The sequence below is a fragment of the Urocitellus parryii genome, chromosome 4 (genome assembly GCF_045843805.1).
Source record: "Urocitellus parryii isolate mUroPar1 chromosome 4, mUroPar1.hap1, whole genome shotgun sequence".
Classification (NCBI taxonomy): Eukaryota; Metazoa; Chordata; class Mammalia; order Rodentia; family Sciuridae; genus Urocitellus; species Urocitellus parryii.
Genome location: NC_135534.1, coordinates 193,807,052 through 193,827,510, shown reverse-complemented (window position 1 = coordinate 193,827,510; position 20,459 = coordinate 193,807,052). Strand labels below are relative to the sequence as shown.

The following is a 20,459-nucleotide window of genomic DNA, read 5'->3' as shown; positions in this document are numbered from 1 at the left end:
TGTCCCTGGAAGTAGACAGAGACTGCTTTAAAAAAATTTCTGTGCTCTTGGTTAGACCTGAATCCACCAGGTGTGCATTTACCATTTCCCCCTTCTGAGGCTGCACGGGTTATGTCCACTACCACCAACACAGCATGGGGCATCAGATGACATCACAGGAGCATAGGGACACGCTTTGTACCTAGAATAGCTCCCAGCTCCCTCTCATGACATACAAGGTCCCCACTGACCTTCCACCTGCCCTCACTTTGCTCTATCCACTCCAACTATCTATTCCTTCGACAGTCTGGGCTCCTCCTCTCCTCAGGGCCTTTGCACTCATTGATCTTCCTGCATGACATGATCTTCTGCCAGGTCTTTCTCCCATAAGCTGATTCTTTCTCAATATTCAGTTATCATCTCTAACTTTCCCTCTTCTAGAAGGCCTTCATGAACTACATGTCGAATGCACATACATTCCACTTTTTCACATTATTCTGTATTGTTCTTTATCATATTTATCATTATCTGATTTTTTTTGTTTATGTGTTGATTAGTCTTCAGCAAGTAGGAAACTTGACTCCCTTATTCACCTTCATAACCTTAGCACCTAAACTAACTCATTCATAGTGAATGAAAGAACATATGAATATGTGTGTAGAGCCATAGGGCCACACTGGGGCTGACTTCTCATGTCCTAGACTCAGTCTGCTTGAGTTCAAACCCCTATTCAGTCCCCCAGTGACTATGAGAACACAGAAAGCTACACAGTATCCTCCTTGATATAATTTGAGTGACAATAATTCTCTGCCTTTTAGGCTTGTTTAATTGCAAATTAGGAGACTACGTGCCAAGTGCCCAGCAGGCATTCAATGCTCAATCAATGTTTTACAATTATCCTTCTTTTTTAAAAAATATCATTTCCTTGCAGTGTAAGCATCCCTGAGTTCTTTGTACCACTGGTCCTGTACCATGACTTTGTGCTCCTTCCTTTAACTTCTGGTGCCTTCTGTGAAGTCTGAGCCTTGTACTCTCTTTGCTTGCTGTGATATAGGTTCACTCTGTATGCTGTGGATACACGGGGGAGGCACTCTGAGCTGAGCACAGTGACCCTGAGGACAGCCTGTCCACTGGTGGATGACAACAAGGCAGAAGGTAGGTGACCTGCCTCCTCACTTTCCAAGTAGGTTTCACATTTCCTCTCTGTTAAGTTCTCCATCCAACAGTCACTAACGAGCACTGTGTGTGCATATGTGTACACACACACATATTAGCACAGAGAGAAGAAGCCGAAGGAACTAAGGAAGCAGGAAGAACATGGAACTAAATTAATCACAGGTATGAAGGAAAAAATTGAGATTGACTAGTAATATCTTTGTCAGTGGAAAAACTGACTAGTGGGTAAGGAGTGGTAGAGTACCAGAGCCCCTTAGTCTGGCCTTCTTAGGGACCAACCATTTTCTTCTATTTCACTCTATGCTAGAGCTGGCAAATAAGTGGCATTTAGAACACTACTTCACCCTTTTTGTGCCTTGGCAGACATCATTAACTGATCACAGCACACTGTGGCCTCTGACTCCATGGTGGCCTCCAAATCTTCATCATAGAGCTACTCCATGCCTATCTGTCCAAGTTAGCATGAAAGAGTCAACTTTTTTTTAAAAGGCAATGACTGCATCTTTTTTTTTAATTAACCTTTATTTTATTTATTTATTTTTATGTGGTGCTGAGGATTGAACCCAGTGCCTTGCAAGTGTTTATGAGTACTGTACCACTGAGCTACAACCCCAGCCCAAGATTAAACTTTTTTTGCTGCTCCTGGTCACTTGAAAAAAACGACCTAAAAAATATAACCCATCAATCAAATCCACTATATAAATGTTTTGATACAGTTTCTACATCTAGACCGGCAAATTAAAAATAACAAATAGGAACTCATGAGTCCTGGTCACCCACTTTAAGTTGAGCAAATATTTCCCGAAAACCCTGGTGTGAGTAATGCTGTGAAGACATGATTTCTACCTTTTTGGAGTTTAAATTCTGGATGGAGAAACAGATATGACTTAATAAGAAATTTGATAATAAGAATTTCATGTGTTATCAGATAAGAGGAAATTGACCTCAAGAGCAAGGAGATTTGGGATATTTTCTTATTTTAATCATTGTTATTTTAAAATAACATTTTTATTATTACTTTAAAATAACATATACACTTGATTATAAAACAAGAATAAAAATTAGAGGGAAAAAATAATATAAAGTGAATCTTTTTTCCTGGTCCTAAGGTCCTCTAGATTCTCCTACAGGTAACTATTGTTAGTAATGATTTGGGAACCCATCAAGATTTTGATCTGAGCCTTCAAAGGTAAAGAACTGTTCCTTCTACTCATGACAAACTCACTGCACTGGCTAGTAGAAATGACGCAGGAGTGGGAACGTCCCTGCTTGGCAAGCAGAAGAGTCAGAATTTTCTTTAAAAGATTTTGGAACAGGGGCCTATCAGACCTGATTACAGAAATGTGTTGGAAATATTACAGAGGGGAGGTAGAATGAGGATGCTGAGTTGAACCAAGTCAATTTATTGAAACCTCTGCATTTGTTTGGAATTTCTGTTAAATCGTGAGCTCAATAATCATATCAATAATTTGTATTTGAGTATTGAGTGTTGTATATTCATTTTGTTTTATTTCTCTAGGGCCTTATACATACTAGGCAAGCACTCTACCAGTGAAGTACAGCAAGCCCCACATTCAGTTTTGACTTAGCTCTTCCAGTGCACCCCCAGAGTAGCCATTATTATCTTTGGTTACTAGGTAGGAAATCAAGTGCAACTGGTCATTGACATACAAAGGGCAGATTTAAGATTTGTCTGTGTCCACAGAGACCATGCAAGGGAAGTCCTGCACAACTGTGACCTCCTTGTTATGAGCCATGCCTCTGCCCTCCCTTTTCCCCACTGGGCAGTGATCTGTTTCTGTACTTCTTCCCTCTCAGAGATAGCTGACAAGATCTACAATCTGTACAATGGGTACACGAGCGGAAAGGAGCAGCAGACGGCCTACAACACGCTGATGGAGGTCTCAGCCTCCATGCTGTTCCGAGTTCAGCACCACTACAACTCCCACTATGAAAAGTTTGGTGACTTCGTCTGGAGGAGTGAGGATGAGCTGGGGCCCAGGTATGGATGGGTTTAGGAGCCTGAGGAGAGGGGCAGACGCTTCCTGCTTCTGATTGGTGTTGCTGGACCCTTTTCTCATAGACTTACAACGAACTTTATCAAATAAATAAAGGTGATGATCAGTAGAGGCATGTCATCTTTAGAGATGGAAAAGGGGCAGCAAGATTCACTTCTTACTGAAAATGTATTGGGATATACTCAAATCATCTTGTAATGGGAAAAATAGCACTATCTGCCCTTAATAGAAACTCAACGACTAATTAAACGGTCAATAGGGTAGAACAACAAAACTGAACAAAGCAAAAATGTTGTTCAGTCCCATCAGAGCATGAGATTTTCCTCTATAAAAAGGGAGATCAACAAGAGAAATGTTAAAAACACAGTTCCAGAACTATTCTTCTGAAAGAGAGGCAGAGACAGAAGGAGGTAATCTAACCACTTTTTCAAATGTGATTCATTGTTATTTAATGTCATCTGTGATCAACTTGAGTACCACCTATGATCCTTTGGCCTAAGCCAGAAGAACTCCTTCTCCTTCTACCCTTTGGTAAGCATTGTGTTTGGAGGAACTGAAGAATTTCCGAACAGTTGCAGCAAAGTGCCTGCCAGCAGGAGTGGTAAGAGATAAGAAGGCAGAGGTCAGTAGGGGCCAGATCCTGAATGCCCTTTAAATAGGGTTAAGGAGCTTGGATTATCTCCCTAGGGTAATGGCAAGCTTTTCAAGTGTTTTTCACAGGGAGGTGATATTATCAGATCTTCAAGGAAGAAAGATCCTCTGACTGCAGTTGGAAGCAAGGAGAGAGAAGTTAAGACAAGAGAGAGGCCCTGAATGCTTTTGTGATGATAGGCCCCGGGAAACAGGACAGTATTCTCAGCCAGGGCAGCACTGGTAGCACCGGAGAGAACTGCATGTCTTGCAGAAATACTCCAGGCTTTAAAAATTCAAAATGCCCCTGTAGAAGATTCTTCCTATTTTTTGGATAAGGAAGTTTAAGTCTTATGGGGTTCGATGAACTATCCAGAATTGCACAGCGTTTGGCATGGAGGTCACTCCTGCCTTAAACTCTTAACCCTGAGCTCTTGTAACACTTGCAATGTCTTCGGAGAATTTGAGGCCTTCAAGGGATGAGATGAGAGAATGGTCAAAGGATAAAAGGGATCTCTTCTTTGGTCAGCCTTATCAGTTCTGTTGGGTCCTGAACCTTGAATTTTTCCCTTTCACATTAAAGGAAGGTTCTTTAGATAAAAGCTAAAAGAAGGTAGATTGGCAGGCAGAAGCCCTGAGCACCAGATGAAAGCCACTCATGAGTCATCTTGGCTGCCATCTTGCCCCTGGCCTGGGAAAGGTGCTCCACTTTATTGGGCTTTCCCACAGGGCTCAGGGACTTTGGGTGGAAGCTAAACCAGAGCTCCACTCCTGATTCTGCCTTTACAACCTGCTAGGATTCTTTATGATCCTCCAGAACATAAATCTTTCAGAAAGGCCTCCTGGCCGCCCACAGAGGCAGGACAACACATTCAGTGACGGGACGGTGATAACCCGCTTGCTTCCATTCAGCCAGTCTTCAGCCACTGTCCACCAACCCCCATCCATGTCACCCAGCTTCCTCATTTTCTGGTCTTTCTAGTCTCCCAAAGGGGATCTGAGATTGCACGAACATCCCCCATTGATTGCATGAACATCCCCTACTGGTATGTCAACAAGAATCAAAAGAACTGCATCCTAATCCATCCTGGCCCTACTATTAAACTCACTGTGCAATCCTGGGCTCTGCGCCTTTCTGGCCTCCAGTCTTCTTTCTGTAAGATGATCTGGGTGAAGAGATGCAGTAGAATTATTAAAAAAAATATTATTAGTGGAATTATTTTTCCTAGATCAATCTTACCTAGAACCACAGGTTTTAGAACGCCAGCCCCTCAGAGAATTCCTTAAAATGTAGCCCATTTCCTTTATTACACTCTCATGTTTTAATTCTCTTCATTGGAATCACCAGGTTTTTTGTCTTATATTTGCTTATGTATTTACTTACATATTACCTCTCTTCCCACTGCATTGTGAGTTAAGCACAGTGATCCTTGATGTTCTACTCACTTTTGAAAGTTGGTGCTAAATAAGCTCTTACTAAATAATTGAACAATGAAAGCGATCTGTCAGTGAGTGGACAGATAATTACTGAATGGTTGTGGTAGGAGCTAGAGTGGGTGACCTGGAATCCTACCCGCTGGGTCTCTCCTTCGGTGTGCTGTACCCCCACACCAAGGATCCCTACATCTGTCCCACCACTCAAGGTTCTATAATTGATTGCAGTTGGAAACAACTGAATTCCATGAACGTTAAGGTTTTCTGACATTCTAACAATGCAGTGTCCTTGCAAATATTAAAAGACTTGAAGAGACCTCACTTCAATAATTGATTTATTGATTCATTTAAGGTGCTATGTGCCAGGCCCTGTGCAGGGGGCTGGAAATAGAAGAGTGAAGAAGTCAAATAATGCCTTGTACACAGCTCAGCATCTAGTTGGAGGGAACGTGTCATAAGATGCATGCTATACAAAGGAGAATGGGAAGATATTTCAGAGCAATTCCTCTAAAATATTCATATGCAAGAGAAAAACCTGAGGAATTTGTTAAAATTCATATGAATTTAGTGGTCCAGGATGGGCCTGAGATTCTGCATCTCAAACAAGCTATTAGGTGATGCCAAGGTGACTGGTCCAGAAAACACACTTGGGTGACAAGGTTTTAGATGCGGATAGCTAGATGATCACGTCCATACCTGGAGCTCAGAGAAGAATGCCTGGTGAAGAAAGAGAGGGTGAGGCATAGTATCAAAGAAAAAACAGGAGTCCTCCAGGTGGAAGGGGGAGGGTATTTTCATTGGAAGGAACAAATAGTGCAAAGATGAGAGAGGGCAAGGTAAGAGAAAATACTTTAGTCAGGAACTATAAATATCTCTAGAGCAGAGAGTTCAAGGTGAGAGGGAAAGGAAAAATGAAAAACAAGGCTGCAGAGTTTAGCAAGGGTCAAATCATAATGGCTTTTGTGAGTCCTGTTCAGGAGTTTGTTTCTTCTCTCTGAATCCGAGTAAAGGTTTTCAAAAGGGGAGAAATTTAAATAAATTTTCTCTGCCTCTCAAGGGTTCCCAAGTGTACAGAACATCAAAGTGTAAAGGAGAGAGAGAGCAAGACATTTCTCTGGAGCCAGGATCCTAGGGTTCATGTCCCGGAGCTTTGTCACCTACTTGCTGTGTGACCTTGGACACATTCCATCCCTATTTTGGACCTCATTTGTAACATAAAAGGGCTTACCTACAAAGTCCCTTCCAGCTGGGAAGCCAAGGAACCAGAAAGTCCTGAAGGTCATGGAGACCAGAAAACGGATACAATATGTGTAGAGTGTCTTTTCACCTCCAGTCCAGTATGTCTTGTTTCTCAGGGACCCAAGCTGGCTAGGGAGAGGAGAGCTTTTCCCAGGGGCAAATGGATGTGGGATGAACTCTGTTAGGATTCTCTTGGACTATGTAATCACCAAACCCCAAAATGTTTTGAACTCCTCCCTGGATCTGGGGTTATACGCCCCCCCCCATAAAATTTAGTGACAAAAGGGCATTTCTTACCTCTGCCTAATAAATCTATCAGGGAAGTGTTCCCCAGAGCCTAGTTCTCATGACAACTATAGGTTACTGCAAACAGCTGCTCAAAGAAGGCCCGCTGACACCCAGCTGTCCCAGCCATAAGGTTCCTATTAGGAGACTTGAAAAACTGAGCTCATAGGTGGCCAGGGACCAGAATTTGCTCCGGTCAGAGCATCCTTGACCACTCTTAGGCTTCTTTATATTTTCAAGTTATGTTTGATCCAAATGATAGGGTAGAGAGAAAAGAGCAAGTACTTGAAGAGATTTGGTTTCAATGAAACTGATCTATCTAGAGCAGGAATGGTATGCTTCCATGGCAGACATTGCTAACAGATCACAGAAATTACTCCAGGCATGGTTCAGCCTGAAATCCTTCTCAACGTGGCAAGGCAAGGCATTTTTCCCATCTAAAAAGAGTTGGCACATCCATTGCTATAATCTTAGTGAAAATAAGCAAGTTGGGGTAGTCACTGTACGGACTTCTAAGATTGCATTCATCTCTTCCTTAGATATCTTGGGTTAACTCTCTTCCAATTAAAAAAAAAAAAGTGTTTTGTTTATTTTTTGTTCTTTTTAGATGTACATGGCAGTAAAGTGTATTTTGATGTATTATATATAGATGGAGTATAACTTCTTGTAATTAGGATCCCACTCTTGTTTCACTGGGTGTGTGGAAGTTATGTCTTATTCATTCTACTGTCTTTGCTATTCCCCTCCCCCTCTCTTCTCTTCATTCCCCTTTGTCTAATCCAAAGAATTTCTATTCTGCCCCCTACCCGACCCTGCTTATTGTGTGCTAGCATACACATATCAGAGAGAACACTCAGCCATAAATAAGAATGAAATTATGGCATTTGCCAGTAAATGTGAAACTGGAGACTATCATGCTAAGTGAAAAAAGCTGATCCCCAAACACCAAAGGCCAAATGTTCTCTTCCAATTTTTAAGATATTGGGAAAAGAACAGATTTAGGCTCAGATGACTAAAAATATTTTTCTGCATATTTTAACATTTCTGAAATCAGGATGGATTGTGTATAATGAAGATTCACATTCATTATATTCTTTCTCAAAAGGCTAATATTTTCATGTACATTTTTATAAGTAAATTAGAATTTTCCATAATTCCGGAGTTCACTGTGACATTTTTGTAAATGTATTTAACATAATTTGCTCTGTTTAATACTCATCACTACCTCCTTCCCGTTCCTCTTCTCTCCCCCAAACCTCTTCCTCTACTTTGTTGTACTTCAATTAATTTATTATTTTAATTGGTACATTATAGTTCTACATAAAAGTGGAATACATTGTAATATATTCGTACTTGCACATAGCATGATTTGGTCAGTTTCATTCTGCAGTTCCTCTCCTTTCCCAGTCCTCTTTCCTCCCCCTTAATCCCTTTCCTCTACTCAGCAATTCTCCCTTGTATTTTCATGAGGTTCTCTTTTTTAAAAAAATCCTTATTTTTCTCTAACTGCCACATACAAGAGAAAATATTTGACCCTTGACTTTTGGAGTCTGGCTTATTTTACTTAGCAGGATGTTCTCATTCCATCCACTTACCAGCAAATGACATAATTTCATTCTTCTTTATGGTTGAACAAAACTCCATAGTGTATGCATGCCACATTTTTGTATCCATTCATCTCATCTATTGTGGCACACCTAGGCTGGTTCTATAACTTGAGTATTGTGAATTGTGCTGCTATAAACATTAGTAGGCATGTATCACTATAGTATGCTCTTTTAGTTCTTTTGGATAAACACCAGGGAGTAGGATCGTTGGATCATATGGTGGGTTTGTGAAAGCAATCACATCTCTTACATCTTGGAATAGAGAAATACTAGCAAAACACACTATTACTTGGAACAATAGTGTCAAAAAGACCCATTTCCTTGCTGATAGTATAGCAAGGTTGGTTATCATCTTGAAGTCCATATTAGCTGCAAATGAAATGGTTTTTGAGTCAGTAATTCTTGCTGTCAGTCAAGAAATTAATTCTTAAAAAGGCCTCATGATTTTTTTTATGATGCAATGAGTAGGAGAGGAATTCAAATGTAAATGTTTTTACTAGTAACATTACAAATCCTATTTCAAATCTGATGTTGAGGATCTATGTCGACAGGCAGTACCTGAGCCTTCTGCTTGAGAAGGGAGATGACTGAAGCTTAATTTTTTTATTGAGGACATTTGGGGAAATGATCCTTGTAAACCCACTGAGAAGCCATGAAACCATGGCTTTATTAAATAAATTCATTAGAACATCTTTAAATATACATGGGTATATTCATGTTTTCAAAATGGAAATATATTTATTTTATTACACTCCAAAATGATTCTTGCCCAGTCTGTAGCATATAAATGGTACAGAATTATACAAAATGAAAAGTTTGATGTCTGAACCTTATAATCCCAACCCTGTTTCAAAGATAAAATTGTTAACAGGGTACAATACCTTTCCAGGTATAGATATAGATATAAGCATGGATATTTACATTAAACATATAGGAGCTTAGTGCTAATATCTTTATCAATAACCATACCTACATCTCCACCACCTCTACTGTGTTTAGCAAATATATATTATCTAAATATATATACTATGTTCTGTTATGTGCCGGTTTGCACCTAACAATATACTGGTCAAGTGTTTTCCCCTATAGAAATGTGTTGTCTTTTGAAGTGCCTTTTATTCAGGTAATTATGTGATTATATCACATATTAGTATAGTTCTCTATTAAGAACCAACTGGATTTCTTTCCATTTCTTTACTATTATCAACAAACTTGCATAAGCCTTTTGCCCACCCGCCTAATTATTTTCTTAGGTCCACGTAAGGCTCTTGTGCAATTTCATTCCCTTTATCAACCCCTGCTAGAGAATTGCTGGATTTTGAAAATTAATGTCCTCAGTTCAAATTCACCTATATTAATCCTCCTTCTGGTAGAATCAGGTTCTAGACACCAGAGTACCATACATGGTCTAAGAAGCAGCTATTATGGACCAGTCATTTAAGTATTATTTCATCTCCTGAACAATAGATTTTGAAGATTAAGCAATGGGAAAAAAAATCAGTGGGTTATATAAATTGCCCGAGATTACACGGCTATAAGAGTTGAAACACAAATCCAAAAAAATTGTCTTCTGATGTCAAACCAGCTGCCTGTTCAGTATAACACATTGTACCCTAAGAGGACTACACAGTTAGAGAATACATTATGATTCTCAACAGAAATATAATGCTTCAGCAATAAAGGAGGAAGCATGAGTTACGTTGACTGGGAAGATCTGGAAGATTCCCTGAAGATGAAATTTCAGCATGACTTTGAAGTATGGATGGAATCCCAGTAACTATGGCCCTCTCATCTCAATAACTCCATGCTTTGGTGCCAACCCTCCCCACCGCCACACTCCCCCCCCCCACACACACACACCAGCATAAGAGACTCATATTCCAACTCGGACTGCCAGAAAACTCCTTTCTAAAACATACTTGATTTGCTCACCTCCAGTGACAGGGAATCCACCACCATATTGAAAGATCCATTCTATATTTAGATGATTCTAGTTTTAACAGTTTTTTATAAGTTATTATATTGAACCAAAATTGATGTCTGTTAATTTTAGGGTGGTTTTGTCAATAACACTGAAACGTCTTGCAGCAGGGACTTGAGACCCTATTCTTCACTCTGTCACTCTGGCCAAGTCACACGATGAGCCACAGGCTCACTTTTACCAGCTAAAGACTAGGAAGAAAGTGTACACATGAGAATTGTGAGGGTTGGATTTAGATGATACTGCGTGGGTACTCACCTACTGTGCGCTCAGTTATAGCTCTCATCATCCCTGACCCTCAGCTTTTCCCCATGTGTCTTCAGTTGTTACTGAACATAACCATTTGCCTATGTCCAGTCTTCTCCTCCATTCCTGCTTAGCGGGCTTGCTTTGGAGTCCCCCTTGAGCATCATCATCCAGTTACAGTTTGTAAACCTCCGTCTTACCAGAAGAGACTGGGGTTGTCCAGCTGTGGCCTGGCCAGAACAGCATGAATGAAGTCATTTCTTCCTTTAGACTACCCCTCCACATTGAGAGGTTGTGTTCCAAATTTTCATAACCACGTCATGCCCTTGACTCTCATTAAGCTTAGGGTCAGCTCACACACAGACATTTCAGCTCAACTGCAGGAGGCAGAGGGGAGGAAAAGCAGCCAATGGGAACATTTCTGTGCTGCCACTCTTCCTTTTCTCCATCTCAGGGCACCCTTAGAAGTTAGGTCTCTGTCCCATAACCGTGTCAACAGCTGATTGGGTAATGATGCTGGGAACAGAATGGTGGGTCAAAGGTTCTACAATTCCCGGAGAAGTGGCCTCGGGTCCAACCCCTTACTCCTCCACAAGCCATCACTGTCTCATTCTTGCCTGCTAATACATGATAAATTCATATATGGTGTCCCTTCTTCACCTCTTGCCTCCTATCCCAGTGGGCCTGAGTCCTGATTCCAATGAGGAAGACTTCATTTCCGGTATTTGAGAAAAGTGGTCACTCTGACCTATGATTTCCCCTCTAGGGAAAGCTTGAAGCATGCCTGGCCTTTGATTTATGCGTCTCCACTCCCTAGGATTTATTGCCCAGTACTCTTGCCTTTGGTCTCGCTCACCCCTCCTCCTCTCCCACCCCAGAGCATTTCCAGCCCATCTCTTCATACCTTTCCCTTCTGAATCATCCTGTCTTCCTTGTCTAAATGCAAATGTTGGTTTACAGTACTTGTGAATGCCTCTGATAATTATTGTTCCATTACAGCCTCACAGTCCTATAAAATAAATATCTTTATTTATGTTTTACAAGTTAGGAAACTGAGGCTCAAGGAGGAGACATGACAGACTGGGCTGCAAAGTCTGTATCTTTCCTACTCTCAATGCTTCTTTGAATCATGGCTAACATTTAGTTAGAGCTAATCTATTACCCATGTTATCTTGCTAATAACACATTTTAATGATGTGGCATTGAAGAACTTGCTCATGATCTACTTAGCTGTTAAGTTAGAGAGTGAAGACTTGAATTAGGGACCCCAGAGCTAAACTCTCCATCTTGACTCTATGCAATCAGAAACCGTGGTTCTAGATTTGTCTGTTGTTAAACTGAGGCATTCTTTTGAGGCAAGTACTTTTCTCATTCCAGACTTGTTTCCCCATCCTTATGAAAGAAGGCTTTGCCTAGCTGTGTTCCAAGATTCTATTTTTTTTTATGAGATGTTGATGGATATTTATTTATTTATTTATTTATTTATTTATTTATATATGGTGCTGAGAATCAAACCCAGTGCCTCACACATACTAGGCAAGTGCTCTACCATTGAGCCACAAACCCAGTTGCCCTAAAATTCTTTCTGAGGAAATGGCTAGGCCTTTGGAGGCAAAGCATGCTGGAAGAATGCCCTTTCCAATCTCATGTTGTACTTGTTGATTATTTTTGTGAATGCCAGCCCATGGCTCCCTGCTGCCCAAAGGAGAAAATCCAAATCCTTCAGCATAACATTGAAAGGTCTGGGTGGTTTAATCTCTGCCAAGCTCACTGGCCTCCTACCTGTTTACTGCCCCAGCCATTTCTATTAACTGATGGTTTATGCTCTCTCTGGTATAAATTGGAATGATGTATTGCCTCTGCATTTTTATCCATCTGAAACATTTGTTCATTATTGAAGACCTAGCTGAGCCTTTATACTATTTGGGAAGACTTTTCTGATACCCTGAATTGATAACTAGGTATCCATCTCATATACTCCAGTGGTACCTCACCTGTTTTCCAACCCAGGCTCCTGCCACTGCCTTATTCAGACACATAAGGCATAAACCAGTTCATCTCTGTCCCAATGCCTGGTATACAAAGAGCATCCAGTAACACAAGGGTGCTACGTAGTGAGGACTCTGGAGATGATAATCTCTAGTGCTTACCATGTACGCTTTTCTGAGCTTACCGTGGGACAATTTTTTAAGAGTTTTACATCTATTAACTTGCCTAACCCTCTCCAGAACCCTCTGAGGTGAGTTCTATGCTATTCCCTTTTCAGAAATGTGAAAACACATACGCAGCTTTTTACTAACACAGAGAGAAAAATGTAACCCATACCCCTAAGGGAAGTTATGATTCCCATTTTAAAGAAAAGGCAAGGCTACAGAGGCACAAGTGGTGAAGCAGTTCACTCGATATAATAACATAGCTGGCAAGTGGCTGAGCTGGGATTTGAACTTGAGCCTAAAGGTGCGCCACTCACTACCTGCTACGTCAGAGATAATATCAGCACGTGAGGGAACACCAACAGCCTGGCTCCTCCTTCTGCCGTTTTTCATGCAGTCCCTGCTTGTGCACTGTATCCCAGCCACAGAGTCTCAGAACTTCTGTGCAGTCTCTTAGCTCTATGCCTTTGCCAGTGCTGCCTGCTAGGTCTTTGACCATTTCTCTATCTAACTCCTATTCATTTATGAGGTTCAGCGCAATTTCCCCTTCAACTAGGAAGTTTGCTTCAGCATCCCCAATCTCATGTCTTCAGAAGCCTACTGTGACCTTTTTTTCCCAGTCAACACTCTTGTCTCCTATACTGTCGTCTCCACTCATCTGTCTTTCCGAATCCTGCCAAACGGAAGTTCTACCGCATAATACGTGCTCAGTTAATGAGTAGGTATCACACTGTCTCCTTGAACTTCACAGGAGCTCCAGTTTTCAAAGAGGCCGGTTTAGAGATGTTCAGTCAAATTTCCAAGAACAGAGTAAGAACTCAAACAAAGAGAGATGAGAAATAAACTCCTCAGCTCCTCCTGGGGGAGCAGAGTATGCTTGCCTGAGGAGGGGGGGATGTGGATAGAGTGTGATTATGAAGTGGTGAATTCTTGGCACCTCAGGAAATGTTCCACCCAAGTGGTGAACTATACAAAGAGGACTTTTTGAAAGGCACCTCATAAATCGTGCCCTCAAAACATAACACATAAGCCCAGTCCTTTTTTTCAGCCACCACACAGGTGCCTAACACAGTCTCCCATTTGTGGGGTCTGTTGTCGTAAAACTCCTTCCCTCCTGGGGTCCCAGAAGGGCATGCAGAGGGCAGCAGGAGAGAGAGCCTCTCCTTTAGCCTCATAGGATCCCCGGGCATCTTGAAGATGCCGGAAGGCAGAGAAGGTGAGGCACCCACCTGGACAGCGGAGCTGACTTGTAGTGTGACCTGGAAAAGAACATTCCATGCCCTCTCTAAGTCTCAGTTCCCATATTTTAATGAGAAGAGGTCAATGATCCCCAATTGGGGTGATTATGCCCTCCTGCAAAAGACATTTGGCAATGTCTGGACCCGATTTCATTTTCCTGACTGGCATGGGACTGTTATCTGGCATGTGAGGCCCCAGTACGCTACAAATATCCTACATAATTCCTCCTATACATCTGCCTTCCAGTGCCACGGTTAAGAAATCCTTGACCAGGTGATCTCAAAGATCCTTCCTTCCTTTGACCACCAGCCATGAGATCTTGTGGATCCTCTTTCTAGTGCATGATAAAAGGTTCCAGATAAAGTTCCTAATGATGACACCAGAGTACAGAATGGTTCTTGCTAAGATGAGCCTTCAGTCTGTCCTTGATCCTGGGCCATCCATCTATAATCATCTTTATAAGGGTAGCCCCCAGGGAAGCTGAGTCACAAGCATGGGGCCCTTCTCCTATGCCATCTCACCCAGCCAATTTGTAAGAGTGCGACTATCATCGATATTTTAGAGATGGGGAAAATGGAGCACAGAGAAGCTATGATTTGGGTACATTTGTATTTCTTTAGCCTCTGATGAGAGACAAGCACAGAGGGCAAGATTTCCAAATTTTGTGACTGCAAGAAAGTGATGTGAGAATGAGAGAAGCAATAAAGTAAATAGTTGGAGAAAGAACACATGGATTCAGGCCTAGATTCCACTGCCCAACACCAATTGTCCCCTTGGTATTTGGCCTTGGTCGAATAAAGTCACTTCTCCTTACCTGTTAAATAGGAGTAAAGAGAACAGATGTTCACGACTGATGTGAAGATCAAATACAAGCTTTAAAACACACGTAAAGTACAGACTCGGTGTCCAACACATGATCAATGACAAAGTTTAGTTATTTGTTGCGGGGTTTTGCCATCAATGTAATAATTTCTCTTTGGCTAAAGTCCTAAAACTTGTGTCCTTCTAATTTCTGGGGGTCCCCTATTCTTGAGATGAAAGTACTGGTTCAAAAATGAAAGTATCACTTTCATTTTTTAGGCTTGCAAACCGAGGAGGGTATGTTGTAAGGTGATTTTTTAATAGGTGTTTAAGGAAGTCATCAGGGCAAGATGTCTTCATGCGACTGTTGACCTTTATTTGCCACTTCAAAGGCCTCACAGCCCCTGCTCTGGACTTCTTCCTTAACCTTTGCTCTCTCCTTGAATTTTCAGGAAGGCCCACCTGATCCTGCGGCGGCTGGAGAGGGTGAGCAGCCACTGCTCCAGCCTCCTGAGAAGCGCCTACATCCAGAGCCGAGTGGACACGGTGCCCTACCTTTTCTGCCGAAGTGAGGAGGTCCGGCCTGCGGGCATGGTGTGGTACAGCGTCCTCAAGGACACCAAAATCACTTGCGAGGAGAAGATGGTGTCCATGGCCCGAAACACGTACGGGGAGTCCAAGGGCCGGTGAGGGAGGGTCCTGCCCTCCACGAGCACAGAGACTCTCCTAGGGGGAGCAGTACTCTTGTGGATGGATCCTGGGGCCTGGGTGGGCTGGGGGACAGCTGAGGATGGGCCTGGCAGATGACGCTCGCCAGCAAGGCCAAAGCAGACTGCTCCTCCTGTGGATAGTGGACAGAGAACTTTGTCACCAATGGAATTATTCATTTTCTCTCTCTTTTATTTTTTTCTAAGATATTATTTGACTCTATCAAACGTCTCTCGTTTTTAAAACTTTTCTTACGGATGGAAGTCATTCGGGCGGCAGGAGCCTTCAGGTGGAGACCAAGCGGCCTTTCCTTTTCTTCCTCCTTCCTGCCGTGCCCAGCTTCCTTCCTGCCACGGACCCCTGGAGGAGACCTATGGAGAGACAGTTTGACCTCTTCGGCATCAGGAAGGAAGCCCTAAGGATTGTTGCAGTGAGGAAGCTTGGGTCTTTAAGGACTTCTCTCTCTCTCTTTTTCTTTTTTCTGGACATTACTGAGTTTGCAGGACCTCTGCTTCTTCCTGTCTGCCCAGAGTCCCTGCAGGACTTTCTGTGCATTAAAAATTCCTATTGTCTCTCTTTCTGCTTGGGTGATGTTTCTTACTACTAATGAAGTGTGTTTGAAGGACTTCTGTTTATTCACTAAACAGATGTTTATTGAGTAGATACTATGTGCCGGGCATAGGACAAGCAACTGAAGACAGAGGAGTTCTGTGCACTCAGGGAACAAAGGGTCTAGTAGTTATTAGAGAGAAGCAATCTGGTGATTTCAGACTGGACCAGAGGGAAGAATGGAGGTTCTCTGAACTCCTTGATGGGTCATGAGACCCACTGGTGGGATGCTGAGAAACGCTTCCTGTGAAACCGAAGCCCTCAGAACGAGGAGAAGGGGAGGAATAAGCCAGACAAAGCTGGGAAGGATGGGATTCGCTCCACGCTGAGAGAAAATAGAAAGTCTAGCTCATTGAAGGTTTGGATCACTTTCATTTAGGACATGGGTTGAAGTAGGAAGCAGCAAGAGGAGTAGCTAGGAGCTCAGCAGAGCATCTAGTCTTGAACAAGAAGTTTGACATTATCTTGAAGTCACCTGGAGCCACTGAAGGACTTTACCAAGAGTAAAACAGTTCACTTACTCTTTAACAAAAATCACTCCAGCTACAGTGTGGAAGATGGATGGGAGAAGGGCCCAAAGAGAGGGTGACCACTGTCATTTTCCATTCTGATGGCAGAATGGACCCTATGGGCTTTCCTTTTATTTATTTATGTTTAGACTGCTTTATTGAGGCATAATTGAAATTTCCTTTTAAATGGCAATCGGGCTGTCACCCACGTGTTCCCTGGGAGGGTAATAGGGACAAGGAGGAATTTTGAATTCTCAACGCCATGGTATTAGCACAGATGAGCCACCTGGCTGGAGGAAATGAGATGTGGATCAGGTATATTATAAGGCCAGGATGACACGTGTTAGGAGAGTAGAGACTGTGGAGATTCAGAGGAGGAAAGAATACCGAATATCAGTCAAATACAAACCGTCAAAAGGGCCTACTGCTGAGCGTTAATAAGTGTAGATGAGATCCACTATCTCTTTCCTGAAAACCTACATGCTGAGGTTTGTTTCTGCAATAATCTGATCCACAAGAGGCAAGTGAGGAATCTGAATGAAAAGAAAGCAGAGATTCATTCTTCCAGACAACTCAGGTGCCTGCAGAGCTGCCTCATCTACAACCATCTAAGCTATGGGTGCTCTTTTAAGTCATCTTATTATTATTGGGTTTATGTTTCTGCAAAATAAGCTGGAGTTTAGACACCTTCTATGTTGTTGATGTCTCCTCTCTTCCCAGGGATAGTATGTTCCAAGAGGAACTAACATTTTACCAGAAAATCAAAATGAGAAGTAATATTCACCATTCATTGAGAACTTGCCATGTGACAAGTCCCGTTCTGAGTGCCTCTCATGTACATCTTTCCCTGAATCCTGGGTCCCAGGCCTTTGCTGAGCCAATCCATTGCTACAGCTTTCCATTTTCCTGGCTCAACCTGAGGAAAATTTTAGCTAAATAGTTGCAGAAAATAAAACTGCCCCAAATGCTGGTGATCTGAGCCTGTTTATCGGCTATTGATTTTAGGTAAGGAGCTTGACATCTTAACAGTTTTCTCACCAACAAAATGGGGTCCATGATAGTCCGGCTCCTGGTGGGGTTGTTATGCATCTCGAGATATTTGGTCAGGATATGTCCAACCCAATATCTAATAGCACGCTCTAGATGGGATTGCTTTCTCCTACTAGAGAAAATATCCACCATGTTATGAATCCTAGGGAGATAACTAAGAAAGGGTATCTGGGAAAGTCGAGAGAATTTGGAGTAAGAGAAGGAATTAATGACTAACAGCTCTGTGAGATATTAATCATAAGTAATATAAAAATTTAACTAAAAAGAAAAATGGTCATAATGTGGATCTTAATGCAACAGCAAGCTATCCAAGAAGAAGTGTATGATTTTTCCTGAAGCTCTCAGAGACAGAGGTGGTCCTTGAGAATATCTGCCATCCAGCTGTCCACACTCATTCTCCATCCACACCCCTTTCTGGTTTCAGCTTCCTTTTCCTGGCACTGTAGTCCTGCCCTTTCCATCCACGATAGGGCTCTCAAGAAGAGGAAGCTCTGTGTGTGTGTGTGTGTGTGTGTGTGTGTTCCCCCGTGCGCGCACGCACACATGCTCACATGCTTGGACTCTGCCATCAAAGGGAGTTAGATCAATATTTGTAAAAAATGTTTTCCCAGAAAAAGAAAGAGAAAAATCTTGAAGAGCAAAGGAGGCTTCTAGGTCTGGGGCCCTGGCCAATGCAGAGGACTGATCATTGATTCATGTGCTGCCTCAGAAAACACCAGGGCAGCTCATGTCCCAAGGTGCTGGCAAGGATGGGACTCCTCGTGCGGTCTCCACCATCAAGTAAATAAGTTGTGAACTTACGGAGCTGTATGTGCACCCCTAGGTGCACAAGAAGTCACCCTTAAATGAATCATTTTCTTCAGCCTTGTTTATGTGTGTGTGTGTGTGTGTGTGTGTGTGTGTGTGTGTGTGGCAGGGATTGAACCCAGGACCTCATGCATGGTGGGTAAGTGCTCTACCACCAAGTTATATCCCCAAGCCCAACCCCTTCTCCTGTATGGTTAAGAAATATCTCCTCCAGGCAAGCTTCATTGCAGAGACAAATGCCAATAACTATTCTTTTTTTTATTAGTTGTTCAAAACATTACAAAGCTCTTGACATATCATATTTCATACATTTGATTCAAGTGGGTTATGAACTCCCATTTTTACCCCGTGACTTATTTACACAGGAAATGGGAGGTGTAATGAATTCTGTCATTGGAAGGCAAGCAGTCATCAGGAAAACCTTCACAGTGGAAGGATGTATGAGAATTAAGAAAGCACAGCAGTCAAGACAGGGCCTGTGGGCAGACAGACTAGACCCGTATACAGATTGCCAGCTATTCCCCTTCTCGGACTATTCCTTAAAGACCTTAAAAGGTCTTATAGGGATACTGCTACATCGATGTTCATAGCAGCACAATTCACAATAGCTAGTCTGTGGAACCAACCTAGATGCCCTTCAATAGATGAATGGATAAAAAAAATGTGGCATTTATACACAATGGAGTATTACTCAGCACTAAAAAATGACAAAAATCATGGCATTTGCAGGGAAATGGATGGCACTAGAGCAGATTAAGCTAAGTGAAGCTAGCCAATCCCAATAACTATTCTTTAGGGAATCCTCGTTATATCAATGGCTCTACAATGCTTATCTCATTTAACCATGTGCAAAACAGCCATGTGCTGTTGTGATCACAACTTGAAAAACCGAGATTTAGGCAAATTGAATCACCTGCCCCGAATCCTGTAGCTCATAAAGGAAGATTTTTGAGTTAATGAAATCTAAATTTGGGCACACAAAGGAATTCCAAACCATGAGCTCTGTACTTATTTCTTCCCAGGCAAATGGATGCAATACTCCCTTTCTTCATCTTTAGTCAAAAGCTAAGTTTAACTTCTAACAAATACCTGAGTATTGATTTCCAGGTTTGGGATATTGAGGTGAAGAAGACTTAGTTCCTACCCTTAGGGAACTCCCAGAATTTGGTTAACTAAAGACAGTGTGATTAGACCAGACACTTTGGAGTCAAGCCAACCTGAGTTTAAATATTGGCTATGTTATTTACAGTGAGGAGGGGCTGGACACTGAGGGAAACTGGGAAGGAAAAAAACTGGGTCTTGCTAGGAAGCTCAGGTTAGCACATATCGATTTAAGTGCTCTGAATCTCACTCTCCTCATCTGTGGAAGGGATAGATACACCCCTTCAAAAGACTGTTGGGAAGATTAAATTAGATAATGCATATAGAGCCATCTGGTGCTTCACAACAAAAGTTCTCAGTAAATATCTATGATAGCTACGATAATGACTTATTTACACAGGAAATGGGAGGTGTAGTGAATTCTGTCATTGGAAGGCAAGCAGTCATCAGGAAAACCTTCACAGTGGAAGGATGTATGAGAATTAAGAAAGTACAGCAGTCAAGACAGGGCCTGTGGGCAGACAGACCAGCACATCAGTAAGAGTGTGTCCCGTTTGAGGGACAATGAGCAAGTGTGTGGGTTACGACATGAAGAGGCTGTCAGAGTGATATCCTACTGGTCATTGAAAGAAGAGGTGTGATGTAGCTAGATAAGCATTTTGGAAAGAACTTTTTGTTCCATAATAGCTAATAGAAGGAAGAGAGACACGGGACTAGATTGAAGACTGTCGGAAGTTTTAGAAGGGAGATGGGAGGGCTGGGCTAGGGTCATTGCAAGGTAAGGCTCCATCTGAGAGGTCTCCAAGAAGTTGATTCAATAAGGCTTGTTAACTAACTGGCCTGGTGACTTGGGTTTTCTCTTTTCCACTGTTTAAGTGTTAGACTGG

At 42.2% G+C, this 20,459-nt stretch overlaps 1 protein-coding gene across 5 annotated transcripts in view; it reads left to right on the top strand.

Moving 5' to 3' along the window:
* The window catches only part of Astn2 (astrotactin 2), an 833,116-nt gene extending 817,377 nt beyond the window's left edge, over window positions 1-15,739 (top strand). For 3 of the 5 annotated variants that reach the window (XM_026393326.2, XM_026393325.2, XM_026393324.2), the window contains 3 exons: window positions 1,034-1,134; window positions 2,974-3,157; window positions 15,241-15,478. In XM_026393326.2, coding sequence (XP_026249111.2) covers window positions 1,034-1,134; window positions 2,974-3,157; window positions 15,241-15,478 — 523 coding nt within the window. Of the gene's footprint in view, window positions 1-1,033; window positions 1,135-2,973; window positions 3,158-15,240; window positions 15,479-15,702 lie in introns of those variants that run through there. The other 2 variants (XM_026393328.2, XM_026393327.2) reach the window with 2 other exon arrangements.
* Window positions 15,740-20,459: the final 4,720 nt, after the last annotated feature.